This window comes from Prionailurus bengalensis, chromosome D4 (assembly GCF_016509475.1).
Source record: "Prionailurus bengalensis isolate Pbe53 chromosome D4, Fcat_Pben_1.1_paternal_pri, whole genome shotgun sequence".
NCBI lineage: Eukaryota > Metazoa > Chordata > Mammalia > Carnivora > Felidae > Prionailurus > Prionailurus bengalensis.
In genome coordinates, this window is record NC_057359.1 from 91262800 (window position 1) to 91278442 (window position 15643).

The window sequence follows — 15643 nt, forward strand, 5'->3', positions numbered from 1 at the left end:
CGATCCCCATGGCAAGCTGTGCAGGCGGGGAAACCGAGGCACAGGAGGGCCAGGCAGCCCGAAGATGGGCTCTGTGCTGTGCTGCCTGGGCCTGCTCTCGGGGTTGGGGGGCACTCGGAGGGCCGTCCCGTGTGGGTAGGGAAGGGAGAGCCCAGGGGGCCAGAAGCGAGGCCCAGACGCTCACTCCTGCTCCTCTCCCGCTTGGCAGCTGCGTGCGCCGTCGGCCAAGTCCCTTCCCCTCCCTGAGCCTCCGCGGCCTCACCCTGCGCGGGGGTTTGGGCAGCCCTGGGAGGGGTGAACCCTGGCAGGTGGGACCCAGGCCGGGGCAGTCTGCTCGGCACTTTCTCCAGCAGGACCTGCCTCTTCCCCTCTTGCGGGGGCCCCAGCCCTCCTCGAGCCTCCCTCAGCGCCCCCCGGGGGTACCTGGAGCCGGCAGTAGCACAGAACAGCGATGATACAGAGCAGAATCACAGTCGCCAAGATGCCCCCAGTGATGACCACGGTCCCGGCTGTCATCCGCCCCCTTCTCCATCAACAGCCTGCAACACACATCACCAGGTTTCCCGCATCACTGCTTCCTCCTTGCGAGAGCCACCCCTTCTGGTTTAGAAAGTCGAGGAGACTAGCCCAGAGGGGAAAATAGAATCCCCCGGGGCATGTGCGCAAGAGGCAGGGGCCGGGGCTGGGCCGCGGTGCAGGGCAGGCCGGCCCTGCCCCTCCGTCTCCGGGCCCTGCGTTCCACGTCTGGAGAGGGCGATGCTAACAGGACGCCCCAGCCTGGCTCGCGGGGCTCCCGTGAAGATTTCGTGAGCACACATCTCGGCACTGAGCGTAGCACGCTTTCAGGGAATGGCGCCCTTCCAGGCTGGCTCTCCCAAGCTCACGCATTTCTAAATTCACCCAAACACAGTCAAGCTGAACATATGGTTTTGTAACCGAACAAGATCGTCCTTATTTTTCCAGATCATTGCATTTCCTTCCGCGACATCGCTTCTAGCCACGTCCCGTCGTCTGACGCAACCCGTCCAGTGGTGGTAAAACACACATAACGTGAAATTCACCATCACGACCTTTTTTAAGTGTGCGGGTTCGGTGGTGGTAAATACTCAACAGAACTTCTGTCGTCTTTCACGACTGAAAACCAATCCCTTTTTTTTTTTTTTGATATTTAGGTTGTTTACATTAAAAAAAAATACTTTAAGTGGATGTTTTAGTAAGTGTTTTTGCAGCTAAGTGATGGCAGCCATTTGAGCCACACGGCCGGCTGCGATTACTTGTCCAGGAGAAGTTCCTAGAAGGGGGATTTCTAGGCCGAGGGACAGGCCCTTTGTAAACTCTTCATCGTGGAAAATGTCACACAAAGGCAGAGAGAACGAGCACGTGTCACCAGCTGCACTTCTGTTAGCTTTTCCATCCGTCCGGGCGCTGAGAAACCGGTTCTAGAAAAAAAGCATCCTGCCTCGTAGGCTCTTGCGATGTCCGTCCTCGCGACGGCCTGCTTCAGGGGTTTAACACCTGGCTTGCAAAGTTCCCGCGTGCCTGACGATCATCTCCCACAGGCCAGTAGTCGCTGGCTCGGGCACCCCTGCCTCGACTGGCCATCCCTCACTTTCTTTTGCGGGGGGGGCAGTGTGTGTGTGTGTGTGGGGGCGATTGAGCGTATTAAAGGAAATCCCGGAGCGTGTCAGTTTACTCATAAATCCTTCAGTGCAAAACCTGACAGATGAAGACTTACAAAAAAAAAAAAAAAAACAACAAAACCATAAACGCCCTGTCTGTGTTCAGCTTCCTTCACTCAGCTCCAAAATGTCTTTTTACAGTTGCTTTGTTCAAATCAGGACCCAGTTACATTTGGCTCTTTTGACTCTAGAACAGTTCTGTTCCCTCCACTCTCGCCCTACGCACCCCGCCGGTGTTGTTTATAGAAGAAACTGGGTCGTTTATCTTCACAGAATTTTCCATGTACTAGAGCTGGCTGGGTTTCCTCGAGTGGCTTCGGACACTCTGGCGCTATTTTGTCTTCTAAACTGGCTTCCTACCGCGTCACCGTCGGGGGGCTGTGACTCTGTTCCGCCTGCCGCCACGTTGAGATCAATGGCTGGTGGGTCCAGCTGCTGTCAGTTCCCCTGCTGGCCCTCTACCTGATCGACTTACCAGCCCTCGGGGATTGTGTCCTAGATCCATTATTTAATCAGGGGGCCGCAAAGAGTGGCTTTGCAAAGCAGTACGGTCTCTTCTGCATTGACTAGCTCTGGTCCTTCTCTGAAGAACTTTCCCTTGTACCTACGTAGTTATCCTAAAATACAGCGTGCAGAGGAAAGGCTCAGGTGCTCAGCTCTGTATCAATTTTCAGAAGAGGGGGGTACCCCCAAGAGGTTTGTGGTGGTTTTCTAGTACCACTGTGATCTCACTGACTTTTATATATTTAATGTAGTTCAGTCCACATCTACTTTTTAATGTTCAAATGATCCCATTGGGACTGTGGGGTTGGAGGTCCCTCCACAATGGCTCCTGTGTTATTTTGATGGGACCCCCACTAATCCTTGATGGCATTTTGCTTTACATTTTTTTTTTAATGTTTATTTATGTTTGAAAGCGAGAGAGAGACAGAGCACAAGTTGGGGAGGGGCAGAGAGAGAGAGGGAGACACAGAATCTGAAACAGGCTCCAGGCTCTGAGCTGTCAGCACGGAGCCCGACGCAGAACTCGAACCCACGAACCGTGAGATCATGACCTGAACCAAAGCCGGTCGCTTAACTGGCTCAGCCACCCAGGTGCCCTGACATTTTGCTTTTAGGTACAAGGTGTCCCAACCAAGGAATACTTTTTTTTTTTTTAGGAAAAGAAAAATGAAACATAAGTTTCTATTGACTTTATTCCTTATTAGTTTTTCCCTATTCTATATAATAACTTAAAAATAACAGTACCAATATTTTTACTAACATGTCCACTGCACAGAACATATTTGTTCTCTTTTTGTTCTCACCCCCTCAGGAGTGGATAGTAACAAGACTATTTCAAAGTCACTTGAAATAATTCTTAGTATGGCTTTTCTATCCACTCGATACTCAGGTTCATTCATTCCAGTTAGTTCTTCCCTTTTTAAAAAATTGGTTTAATTTTGCATTTTAATTGTAGAAAACATTCGGTTCCAAAGTCAGAAGCATAAAACCAGGTACATTCAGGGGTCTCACTTCCTGTCACTCCCCTGCTCTGCCCCAGAGGGAACAATGTTACTTGGTTCTGGATTTATCTCCCCGTTGCCTCTTTCCCTTCCTTCCTTCCTTCCTTCCTTCCTTCCTCCCTTCCATGTTTATCTTTGAGAGACAAAGAGTGTGTGTGAGTGGGGGAGGGGCAGAGAGAGAGGGATTCACAGAATCCGAAGCAGGCTCTAGGCCCCCAGCCGTCAGCACAGAGCCCGACACGGGGCCTGAACGCATGAGCCATGAGATCATGACCTGAGCCAGTTGGACCTCAACCGACGGAGCCACCCAGGCGCTCCCCACTGCCTCTTTCTAAAAATATAAGCAAATAGACCCTTCCTCCCTTCTCTGAAGCTAAAACGGCATTCTGTATAGACTTTCTGTACCTTCCCCTGCTTCACCGAGCGGTCTGTCACGACGTGTACGATATGCTCCCCGGTGACTCCGAACGTCCCCAGGGACCCCTCCAGAACCTGGCTCCTTTTCGTAGCCGCACCGCACTCCGCAGTGTGGGGGAAGCCCTGCTTGCACAGCACATCCTATGGGTAGGTATTTGCACTGTTTCCTACTCCTTGAGATGACAGGAATGTGCAAGGAAGGGTTTTACGGTGTGCACGTTTCTCAAGTTTTTGATAACCCTTGCCAAAGACTTGCTGGAATCTGGGCCCGTTTTTTCCCCCTTCCAGGAACGTGTGAGAATTGACACGGGATTTTCAGACTCAAGGTCTGAGCCGTTGGTACGTGGGGAGCAAGGGGCTGCACCCCTGCACGTGCACGCGGCTGGTGGCGCCTGACATCAGTCCACGGTTAACTCCGAAGAGCCCCTAAGGGGGACCTCCTTCGGCCCCGCCACCCCTCTGCCCTGGCTGTGCTCACCCCCAGGGCAGCAGTGTGGGTAGGGGCAAAGCTGGGATGGGAACCCAGACTCCGGACGGACGGGCAGACAGAAAGGCAGATCTGTACAGACCCAAAGTGATGAGCCGATGAGACACAGACCCACAGACGGCCCCGAATTCAGACAGAGGTGCAGACAGGCAGATGCAGGCGGGGCCCGAGTCAGGAAGACACAGCACAGGCCACACAGACAGACAAAGCAGGAGCCCCAGGGACCCCCACATTCCTGGGCGCCCTGCCAGGCGGCTCCCACCCACCTCAGCCCCCAGGGCGGCTGAGGCCAGCTGGCCTGCCGGCCCCACCAAGGGTGCAGGCCGACCTGGGGCCGGATCCAGGGAGCAGGGTGTGCTGGCGGTGGGGGGTGGGGCTGGGCAGCGGCCAGGCCCGCCGTCCAGATGCGTTTCACGCTTTTCGCTGCGGTGAGGCAAAGCAAAGCAAAGCAAAGCAAAGCAAAGCAGGCAGATGTTGGCCTCACTCCCCCGCGCCCTTCCCTCCTGTGGGGCTCACGGGATACCACAGCTCACCCCAGCCTCCACCTGACGTGGCCAGAAGGCGGCAGCGGGATGGACCCCAGGCAGCGGGACGGACCCCAGGCGGCGGGATGGACCCCAGGCGGCGGGACGGACCCCAGGCGGCGGGACGGACCCCAGGCGGCCGGACGGACGCCAGGCAGAGGGACGGACCCCAGGCGGCGGGACGGACCCCAGGCGGCGGGACGGACCCCAGGCTGCTGGACGGACCCCAGGCGGCCGGACGGACCCCAGGCGGCGGGACGGACCCCAGGCGGCGGGACGGACCCCAGGCTGCCGGATGGACCCCAGGCGGCGGGACGGACCCCAGGCGGCCAGACAGACGCCAGGCAGAGGGACGGACCCCAGGCGGCGGGACAGACCCCAGGTGGCCGGACGGACCCCAGGCGGCCGGACGGACCCCAGGCAGCGGGACGGACCCCAGGCGGCCGGACGGACCCCAGGCGGCGGGACGGACCCCAGGCGGCCGGATGGACCCCTAACGTGTGTGGCGCCGCGGGAGGGCAGAGCGGGCACTGGGACTCTGCGGACAAGGAGGCGGGTTGGGGCGGGCTGGTCCATGCACACCCTTCCGGCAGACGGGTCCCCTTGCAGCCGGAAGCCATACCTGCCCCACTGCTGGCCACCTGGGACCCGGGGCCTCCCAGGCCCAGGGGGTACCAGCATCGCCACTGTCCTGCTGGTGCTTGTCAGGCAGGACCCCTCCTGAGACCCTGACTGGCGGGATTACATCTCCCCCGCCCCCGACCGCCCCCCGCATCTGCAGAGCGACTCATTCTGTGACTGTGTCACCTTTGCTGGGGTTTCGGCTCTTTGTACCCCAGATGGTAATTGTGTTCCTACTTCATCAGTGGGAGAACTTACTCAGCTCGAGAGAGAGCGTGCAGGGATTAGACTCTGCTGGGCAGTTCGGCGCCCCCAACACCCCAGCACCCAGCAGACCCCCTGGAGCCAGCCTGGTGCTGTCCTCAGTTAGCACGGGGCTTCAAACGCCTCCATGTGTCCGTGCCTCAGTCTTCCCCTCTGCACGGCCAAGAGAGCAGCACCAAGTGTCCCCCCCGCCCGGCTGGGGTGCCGTGCTCCGGCTGTTACTGTCAGTATTTGGGTCCCTGTCTGGCTCGGGCTCCCCTGGCAGGTCCCGGAGGGTGCTGGGGAGTGGCCGTGGTGGCCGTGGGGCCTCTCTCCCAGGTCTGAGATACGGAAGGCCCCTTGCTCGGCCCGGCTGTCGGGGCCCCTCTGGCGGCAGTCAGCCTGGTGGTGTGGTGGGACGGGTGCCGGTGCAGGCCAGGCGCCCGGGGCTGTCAGCAGCCCCAGCTCCGACACCCGGGCCACGTCCAGCTGGAGTGTCTCAGCCTCGCTCTGCAGATACGCGCCTGCCGAGGGGCAGCGACACCCGCGACGGGGCGCCAGACCCGGGGCCAGGCCCGGCCAGCAGACGCGCACGTGGCTGGCGGCTCTTCTGGGGCCCCGGCCTGACATCAGTCCATAGTTAACTCCGAACAGCCCCTAAGAGCGACATGGCCTCCTGCGGCCCCACCCTTTTGCCACCCCTCTGCCGTGGCTGTGCTCACCCCCAGGATGCCCTTCCCTCTGCTTCTGCAGAGCCTACCCTGCCAGCCGGGCCCAGAGCGTGTCTCCTCCTCCTCCTCCTCCTCCTCCTCCTCCTCCTCCAGGAAGCCTTCCTGAACTTCTCTAACCTCGAAATGCCAGTGCTGGGATGTCCCACTCCTCCATTTAGTACAGTTGGGTGGTAATGGAGAGGCCGAGGACAGTGTGGGGCCAGGCGGGACCCAACCATGACCTCACACAGTGAGTCAGCAGAACGGCAGCCAGAGGCCTGTTTCTCCGATTCTCACACCTGCTGTCCTAGCCGGACTGTCACCTTTCAGACCTCCTTCCTGTGCCTGGGGACTCTGCCCCACCGGACACCATGTTGATGAGCCTGAGGGGCCCTCGTCCTGCCCAAGATTGGGGGTGGGGGGGCAAGCGAGGAAAGTCCTGCCATACACTTGTTGGTCACCCTGGGTCAGAGGCCTCTCTCGGGCCTCAGTTTCCTTGTCATTGTATTATGGGCATGACGTCACTGCCCAGGGTGGGAGAGGGGAGAGCCGCAGACACGTGGACGCATGCTTTCCTGGGGGCCCGGAGGATGCCGGGCCGGCCCAGTGGCCGCTCCCTGGACACTTGCGTCCTGAGCAGGGCCGTGCTGAGTGCCCAAGAGGCCAACGGGGGATTCCAGTGGGGGGCAGGGCTCCACACAGGTGGCACCACACCGAGACGCCCACCGGGGGCTTCCTGGGAGGATGGACTGGCCGGGCTGGCAGAGGAGGGGGCGGCTGTGGGAGGAGGGACAGCAAAGCAAAGGCTGGAGGCAGAGAGGTGCCGGCAGGCCCAGTGACAGGCTGGAAGAGGCCTCTGACACACGGTCCCTCCTCGGCTCTCCCTGAAGTCTTCGCCGCCCCTGCCAGCCAAGACGGTTTGGCCAGGATCGCGCTGAATTGTTAATCTGCCCCCTGGGACCATAAACGGTTTTAAAGCTTTATAAACGGCTTTACTTCCCTGTCCCCACCCTGGAGTTTTCCAGGGACAGGCTGAGGGACGGCCCGTCTGTGCACCCCCACCTCCACTCCCAGTCTGTGGAGAGCGCCACCCCCCTCCGGCGGGCACAGCAGGCGGGCCTGGGGAGCCGGCCGCTTTACGAGCCCCGGGCGTCTCCTGCCAGGGGTGGTGGCGGGGGCGGGGCGCAGGAAACACCTGGCCTCAGAGCCAGACGCCAGCCCTCCACCTGCCTCCCCCCCCACGGAGCCCCCGCCCCCGGCACAAGACCCCGCGTGCCTGCCATCTGGACGGCACGTCCTGCGCTTGGCTTCAGACGCTTCCACTTCCCTGCTCCCCTGGAGCCCCGCGCGGCACAGGGCACCGGGCTGTGCCAAAGGAAGGCCTCTGTCCGCCGCGTTCACCTGAGGTGCCCGGTGCTCCTGGGGGCGCCAAGGAGAAGCCAAGCCCTGCGTCCTTGCACGCCGGCCGGGCCTCCGGCTCGTCTCGACCGGTGACTTCCAAGCCCGCCGGGCACCAGGATGCAGGGGCGCCTGGCAAGCACGGCCTCGGCGGGTCGGCACGGGGGCCCTGGAATACGCTCGTTTAGGAAGCAGCCCTCGCGACCGGGCGTTGATGGTGCCGCTCACTTCCGGATGGGGAGACTGAGGCTGGGGGAGCCGGGCTTAGGCTCCTGCCGCCCCGCAGGCCTTTCCCCAGCCCGCCGTCTCGGCAAGGGCTTACGGAGAGCCGGCACGCCTTTTCCTCCACAAACACATCTGTCTGGTTTCAAAAGCGCTCCTGCTACCTGGAAGCCCGAGGGCCCCGTGGTCCGCACAGTTCCTGTCTAGACCTCCTCCACATTTGTTCCTAATTTCACGCTCCGCGGGCTCCCAGATTCCTGTGTTTGGTAATAAATAGACGGGGAAGTGCTCGGCAGCACTGTGGCTGGTCTCAGAGATACTCTCCAGAGCCCGGCTGGGCTGGGCTGGGCTGGGCTGGGCTGGCGGCCTGGACGGGCAGTTCCCGGCGGCGCCTGGAGATCTCCTCTCCAAGCTCCTCAGAAATGCAGGCCCGCCTGGTGCGGGGCCCCCGCGAGCCAGACCCGCGCCCACCGGCAGGGCAGGCCGGGGCCGGAGCGCGCCCGTGGCAGGGGGCCTGGTGTTCAGGAAGCCGGGGATGCCCTGGGCTGGCCTGCTTCACGGCCTGGGCTCCGTGAGGGACCGCGGGGACGAGCACAAGGCCCGCGCTATTTTGCCGGCTCTCTCGGGGCTCATAGACTTGTAGCAGTTCTCCCCAGACCCCCGCTGAAGACCCCCACCCCGTCCCCACCGCCTGGGGCCAGCGCTGTGAGAGCAGGTGGTTCCCCGCTCTGTTCCCACCGCCCAGGCCAGCCCAGCCCGATGCTCATAACAGACACTCGATGTTTTGAAGACACTTGAAGAATGAATCGAAATTTCCAGGACGGACCCAGCAGAGCCGGGAGCGCCCGTGAGAAGGGGGGGCGGTGTGTCCCTCTCATTTTGCCCCACGGCTTCCCCCCGGGTGGCTGCCCCACCCGCACTCCCCAGGCCGTGGGGGATGCAGGGAGCAGATGCATTTCTTTGCAAGATCCCCCCACCCACACAGCCTAGGGGTAAACCGAGGCCGGAAGAGAAAAACAACGCACCGAGCCAGCAGAAAAGTCCATCAGACGGACACCTTATCTTTGTGCCCCCTCCCGGCTGCAGAGCCGAGGCCGTGGACTACAGGGAGAGGATTCAGGGCAGACCCTGGGCCCTGGGGGGCTGGGGGGCCTGGGCCACGGCCAGGAAACTGGACGGAGCTGCCTCGCCCGACCTGGACTGGCCAGGGGGCTCGGCATCCCCACTGCCTGGGGAAAGAGGGCACCCCCAGCTGGGTGGCCTTCCTGCCCCCTCGGGCACGGTCCCCGGGCACTTGCTGTCCCCTGCCTCAGGCACCTCTGGGAAGGCAGAGAGCCACGGGAGGTAGCCCTTCCTTCCCTCTGCCACAGAGCCATGCCAGGGTCACCTGGGGTCCCCCCGGCCCTTCGGGGGCAGTGGGCAGCACATCGGGCCAGGCCAGGGGGCACCTACAAGGCAGGCTACCACACTGTCATTCTTGCGGTTGGTCCTGGAGGCCCCGCCTCAGCACACCGTCCTGCTTCCAGAGGAGTGGCCAGTCGGGGTGCGCGGAGGCATGCGGTCAAATTAGCTGGATCCCCCGGCTCCATGGGGACCAGGCTTGGTGGTGTGGAGGGCTGGGAGCGTGTGGCCGTGCCCTGTCTGTGCAGATGGGTGGCTGTGCCCTCCAGACAAGGAGACCTACCCAGGGTGACCCTGGATGCCTGCCACAGAATGAGGGCTGAGCACAGGCCAGCGACCCTGACCTGCCCCCTCGGGCCCCACGGTGGTGGGGGCGGTGGGGGAGGGGAGGAGGCGAGGCACCCCGTGTCTGATGTTGTTGAGCTCAGCAGTGTCTGGCCCTGGGGCCCCAGCAGCCCCCAGACCTCTCCTGTCTGACGTCCTGTGATCTGTCTGAAAGATGCACGTGTGTCTGTGAGGACAGTTCACACCCGTGCGACTCCAACGCGACAGAGAAATCCGCCCTTTAGCAAAGAGGCCGCCCAGAGGTTCTTACCCTGCCCTCCCGCCCATGCCGCCCCACTGGGGCTCCTGAACCTAAGTCTGGACAGGTCACTGCCTCCCTCAAACACCCTGGGTGGCTCCCCGGTACCTCACATTAGGAATAAGCACACCGTCCTGTCCTGAGCACCCCCTGTGCCTGGCAGGGAGTGACAGTCTCCACCAACGTCTCTAATCCCTAGGAGAGTCTGAGCACCTATCATCACCCCATTTTGCAGACAAGGAAACGGAGCCAGAGAGCTGCACAGGAGGTCACACGGTCCGGGGGGAGGGAGCTGTGGGTGAATTTGGGTGTGGCACCCCAAAGCTGGTGTCTTGTCTTTTCCCCCTTCTCCTGGATCCCTCCTACACGGCTTGCCTAAAGAAGGGGGGCAGGGACAGGGGCGCTCTCTCCTCCTCGCCCACTGGACTGACGGACGCTAAGCCCCATGAAGGCAGGAACCTGGTTCACCACGTTTTGTGGCCCTCCTGTCGCTAGGGGTCAGCATAGAGCAAGGACACAGAAGGAGCTCTCAAATGGGGGGGGGGGATCCGAAATGAACTGGGGTCTAATTGGCGAGCCCCCGCTGAACAGGCCCAGAGCTTGGGAAGGGAAGGGACGGGGCTTTGCCACTGTGGCTCTCACCTCCCGTGTCTGCCTGCCCCACCCCCCCCCCCCGGGCAAGCGGGGGAGGCAGGCGCGAGAGGTGAGCTTGTCCTGGGCAAGCGAGGGACGGTGCGGCAGGCACAGAGTCGCGGGCCAGGCCCGTGCGGGGTGCCCGTCGGGAGAAAGGCAGGCGAGGTGCGCCTTCAAGAGCTCTGTGAGGCTGGGGTGTCCCAATCCGTGTCAGGAAATGGGGGGGACGCAGCTCAACCTTGGTCCGCGCTGGCCTCTTCTCTCCCTTAAAAGTAACAATGTGTAGACGTTGGGTCTGCAAAACCCTTTCTGTTGCTTGACTTAAATTTTTTATTTTTATTTTCAGCTTCCTCTTCCAAGAGCTGAGTGCAGCTGGCACCACGGGAGTTTCCGTTTATTAAACACTGACTGTGTCCAGGTGCTGAGCCGAAGGCTGTGCCCTTGACATTTCACTTAACCTCATGGGTACACTCAGCCCAGGCCCCGTGAGTGTCTTCATGCAGAGACAGGGGAACTGAGGCCCGGAGAAGGTGGTGCGTCCAGGCCTGGACGCGAGGAGGAAGCACAGTCAAGATCTGACGCCAGGCCTCTGCCCGTCGCCCTGGCTCAGCACCTCGAGCTTGATGAAGCCCTAAAGACATTCAGTAGACCCCTCGTGGTCTCAGCCCGGCAGAGCGGAGCAAACAGGGCTCAGGGATGCTCAGCAGGGATCCCCCGTCCCAGGGGATTCAGGGTTCCCCAGGGGGGTCTCCCTGCTCTGCTTCTCCCCGCCCCCTCCGCCCCCCCCCCCCCCCATCGCTCCACAAAGCTTTGCATCTGATTAGCACGGGGCTCCCAGTGTGCACCACTCCACCCTGGCACTGTCCGCCTGTGTGTGCAGGGACAGCGACCCCGTGCTTTGTGCGCCCCACACCTCAGCCTGGGCCAGGCCGGCTCCCCACCAAGTGCCAGTCCTCACCTGGGCTGCGTCAGCGTTCCTGGCGGGGGGCTCTGGACCACTGGGCTCCCCCCGGGAGTTTCTGGGGTACACTGATGCTCCTGGGACAGGGGCCACCTCTGGGGAACGACTGTCCTGAATGATGCCCCCCTGCCCCCCCGCCTCCAGGGCAAGTCTGGACCACACGCCTCCCAGGTCCTCTGAATAGAGTCCACACTCCACCGGACCAGCACCGACCACCCACGTCTGCTGCAGGATGGGTACTGAGCCGTGATGCGGATGCTGGTCTCAGGTCTGTCCTTGTCCCGCGGTCCCTAGACTCAGGATGCCCCTGGGACCACTGCCTGCTGCCTCGCAGGTGGCTAAGTCCTTCTGGTCCTTTGGGACGGGTCTCAGGTCCTGCCCCCTGCAGGGAGCCTTTGCTCCCTCTTCCGTGGGCCTGGCCCGTGTCCTCCATACCCTGCAGCGTCACTGCGTGCTGCCTTCTCGCCGGCCTTCCCAATCGACTGCGAGCCCCACGAGGGCTACAGCATAGCCTCACCTTGATGCACGGGCCCTGGAAAGCAGCAAGAGCTCTATATGTGCCTGTGGCTTAAATCACCTGCCAAGGCAGAGCCCTTGGGAGCTGAACACGTGGGGAGGGAAGGGAGAGGGGAGACTTTGGAGCCGTAGATGAGTTTGGGGGAAGAAGACCAAGCCAGCTGTCGAGGGGCTCACTGGAAAGGGCAAGGGAAGGAGGGAGACTGAGGAGACCCTGACCACGTTTGCTTCTGTTCCTTCTTGCTCCGGTGGTGTGCCACGGGGAAAGCCCACTGCTCCTGGAGAGCCTCGGTTTACGCATCTGTGGAAGCGGGGCGGTGGCGATGCCCGCATTCGTGGTGCTTGGGGAGAATGCACGCATCACCCCGTTTAAGCCTGATCATCATCCTCGGGGTTGGAATTATTAACCCGTTTCACAGATGAGAAAACCGGGGCTGGCGGAGATGATGTGACCTGCCCAAGGGCACACGGCCAGTGAGGGGCAGAACTGGGGGCCCGATGAGGGGTCGGGGGGCTTTTTCAGAAATGCTGGTTGCCTCTGGCATCTCACAGGATGGGACAAGCACCCAGCCCATCACTGACAGCCCGTTGTGTGCTAGGTCCCGCCCCCAGGGCCTGGGGAGGGGTTGGGGGCGGTACTCAGCCATCCGCGCCATGCTCGGATGCCCCCACTGGTCCAGGACCCCCAGGTGGGTGTCTCCACTTGGCAGGGATGCAACTTGCCCAAGTGCAGAGAGCAGGGGCAGATACCCCACGGTGGCGAGGCCCCGCTCCGCCGTCCAGACGAGGCGCCCACGTCAGCTGTTTCCCTCCCTGCAGCCGATGTCCCTCCAGTCCTGCCCGTTAGCTCCTGAGGAGCTCAGCGGCCTCCGATCGGCCGCCTCCGTCACGTCATTGGAGCCACCATGGCCGATGACATCTGTTCTCCCACGGGACCCTCACCGCCGCAGCCCCTGACAGAATCCCGCCGCCCGAGGCCCGGCTCTGATGCCTCCTCCTCCAGGAAGCCTGGGCTCATGCCGGTCGGCGCTGGTCTTTCCCTCCCAGCCGTGCTCAGCCTAGGAGTCAGGAAGACGTGGGTGTGAATCCAAACTCTCCTCCCTACGGTCAGGGTGGCCACGGGCCCCGGTCCCCTCACCTTTAAAACAGGATGTTAACGCCTGTCTCCAGCTCCCCTCCCTCCTCCTTCCTCTCCCCCTCCCTCCTTCCTCCCCTCCCTCTCTCCTCCCTGCCGTAAGCACCGTGAGCGCCGTGAGCGCGGGCAGCCTGCCAAACACTGTGCTGTACCGAGGACACAGAAGTGAGTGGGGGCCGCCACCCCTGCCTCCTCCTGGCCCTCAGGAAGCTGGGCTGTCGGGCAGGCCAGACGTGCACCCTTGACCCAGAGCCTTAAATGCTGCCCGTGGTCTGGAGTTGCTGGTGGCCTCCACGGAGACCTCATTGACCTCCTCTCCTTTGTATTTCTGTCCAGAAGCCCGTGACTTCTCTCCTCTTGGGCTGTGGGCTCTGGGGCCCGGCCCATCTCGGCTCCCAGCCCAGGGTGCTCAGTGAGAGCTTCCGAAGAGATAAGTGGGGACCTCGGGGGCGAGGTGGGGGCCGGGGGGCCGGGGGGCATTTCTAAGAGTATGCCAACAGGTGCCGTTTTGATTATCTTTTAACAACGCGAGCCCCTGCACGGAGACTGCCCCGTGTTGGCTTTCCTACCCGTGTCTCATGTCTGCACGTTCGGAGCCATGGTTCGCCTTTGTAGACGCCCCCCCCCCCCACTACAGCCAAGAATCCCCCTGGAACTCAGGCCTGAGCGTGACTCTCCTGGTCTAGGCCCCAAACATCTGCGTGTCCCTGGCCCTCCGAGCTGGTCTCTGATTTTCTTAGCTCTGCATTTTCTATTGCCGCCATGCTTCTTAAGTCAGTCTGGCTGAGAGGTTTGTTCCCTGGGCTTCCCGACCACAAAATGCATGGCTTGCCTCTGAGCCTTTGCTGGTGCCATTCCACGCGCCTTGAACTCCCTTCCAGTTCTGCTTATTGAAACCCCTGGCTGTTGGTCAGCAGGCTCCTTGAGTAAGCCCTTCCTGCCATGGACACAGCTACCCCTTCTGGGATCTAGTGGCCTTCCCTGTCCCTACTCTGTGCTTGGCGTCGATCATTTATCAATAATTCAGCTGCAAATATTTATTAAGCTCCTACTGCATCCTGGTTTCTGCTCTGGGTCTCCGCCTTTGAAACAGCAAGTGCAAAGGCCCAGGGGCAGGCAGAGCAAGGCGGGCTCCAGGAGCCGGAGCACAGGAGCAGCAGGAGGAAGCGGCCCAGGGTCGGCAGAGACCAGGCTGCACAGCAGGGTCCGTCTGCTCCCGAACAGCCTTCACGGAGCATTACTGCTTGTCTTCTCACGGCTTCAATTCCATGCCCCCTCCCTCCCGAAATGCCTTCTAGATTCGTCATCCCTCACCGTTGGATGTGCGTCAAGTCTACCTGGGTTGAGAGAGAACCATCGGAAAGGATTCTAGAGAACGCTGCTCGGCGCTCCCGCGGGTCCAGAGGGAGGCCCTGCTCCCACCTGTCGTACCTCCCGGAGCACTGGCCACAGAGCTCAGAAGGGCTGGGACTGGGTGCTGCTCCGGTCCTGCCCGACAGGCCCAAAAGCTAGAGCTGAATGAATCGAAGCGTTTCCAAGTAACAGCCACAGCCCGGAACAAAGCTCACGAGTCCACACAGGGGTGTGGCTCCCAACCAGCTGGGAAGTTACCTGGCCTGCCAAGAAGCCAACGATACGATCCATAACGGGGAGAGAAGTCAGGCCGTCGAAACTAACCCAGAAACGGCACAGATGACAGAATTAGGAGGTGAGGACATCGAAAGCGGTACGACAGCTGTCGCCCCCGTGGCCAGAACGCGGGAGGAGAAACTGGGCACGTGAAGCAGAAACACAGACGACGTTAGAGAGAACCGAACCGAATTTCTAGAGATTAGAGATTTCTCAGGTGAGAAATACGCCACGTGGGAGTAACATCAGAGTCGATGCTGCGGGAGAAGGGGGTTTGGGGGCCCAGGTAGAAACAGCCAATGTAACAGCAAAGAGACAAACCCCCGACGGAGGAAGCAGGGCTCCGGGGGGAGGATCAGAGCCCCCAAAGGAAAGCGGGCGCAGAGAGGTGACTCATGAGAAGAAATGTTGGTGGAAACTTGGATCCCAGACCCTCCACAAACCGGAAACCCAAGAAACATGAGGGAAGCCGTGCCGAGGAACGTTCTAATAAAATCGTCCAAAACCAGCGATACGGTGAACATCGAAGACAGAGGAAAAGGCACGTGAGGAACAGCGGAGGCACGCACAGACTGCGGTGGAAACGGTGAACGCCAGGAGACAGCTGGCGGCGGGTTTACAGTAGGGGGAACACCAACCTAGAATTTTCTATCCAGCAAAACTCTTCCCGAAATTCACGCGAGAGTGGCATTAGTATCGTCTCCTCTTCTCGACGACAGAGTCCTGGAGGGCAGGATCGCAGCTTGGCTCCTCACCGGGGCACACTGCTTGGCTCTATCGCTGGAAGATCCTTCTCATTGGGTTTGGGTCTCCAGCGGCCCCATCTGTGCACGGGTTGGGGAATCGTGTGGGAAGGACTCTGTTCTATGGGAGTTGGGTGGAATCTGGCTCGTTTTGGGGGAGGCCCAGGTGGAGGGAGCAGCGGCCCTTCGGGGGCTCTCCCCACGGGGGACCCCAACTTCCTGGACCCGAGCCCTGC

The 15643-nt window shown here is 61.2% G+C and overlaps 1 protein-coding gene across 3 annotated transcripts in view; it reads right to left on the reverse strand.

The window, feature by feature from the left end:
• The window catches only part of FAM163B (family with sequence similarity 163 member B), a 30604-nt gene that overhangs the window by 2234 nt on the left and 12727 nt on the right, over positions 1–15643 (reverse strand). For 2 of the 3 annotated variants that reach the window (XM_043567235.1, XM_043567233.1), the window contains exon 2: positions 424–539. In XM_043567235.1, coding sequence (XP_043423170.1) covers positions 424–516 — 93 coding nt within the window. In that variant the 5' untranslated portion in view covers positions 517–539. Of the gene's footprint in view, positions 1–423; positions 846–15643 lie in introns of those variants that run through there. The other variant, XM_043567234.1, reaches the window with a different exon arrangement.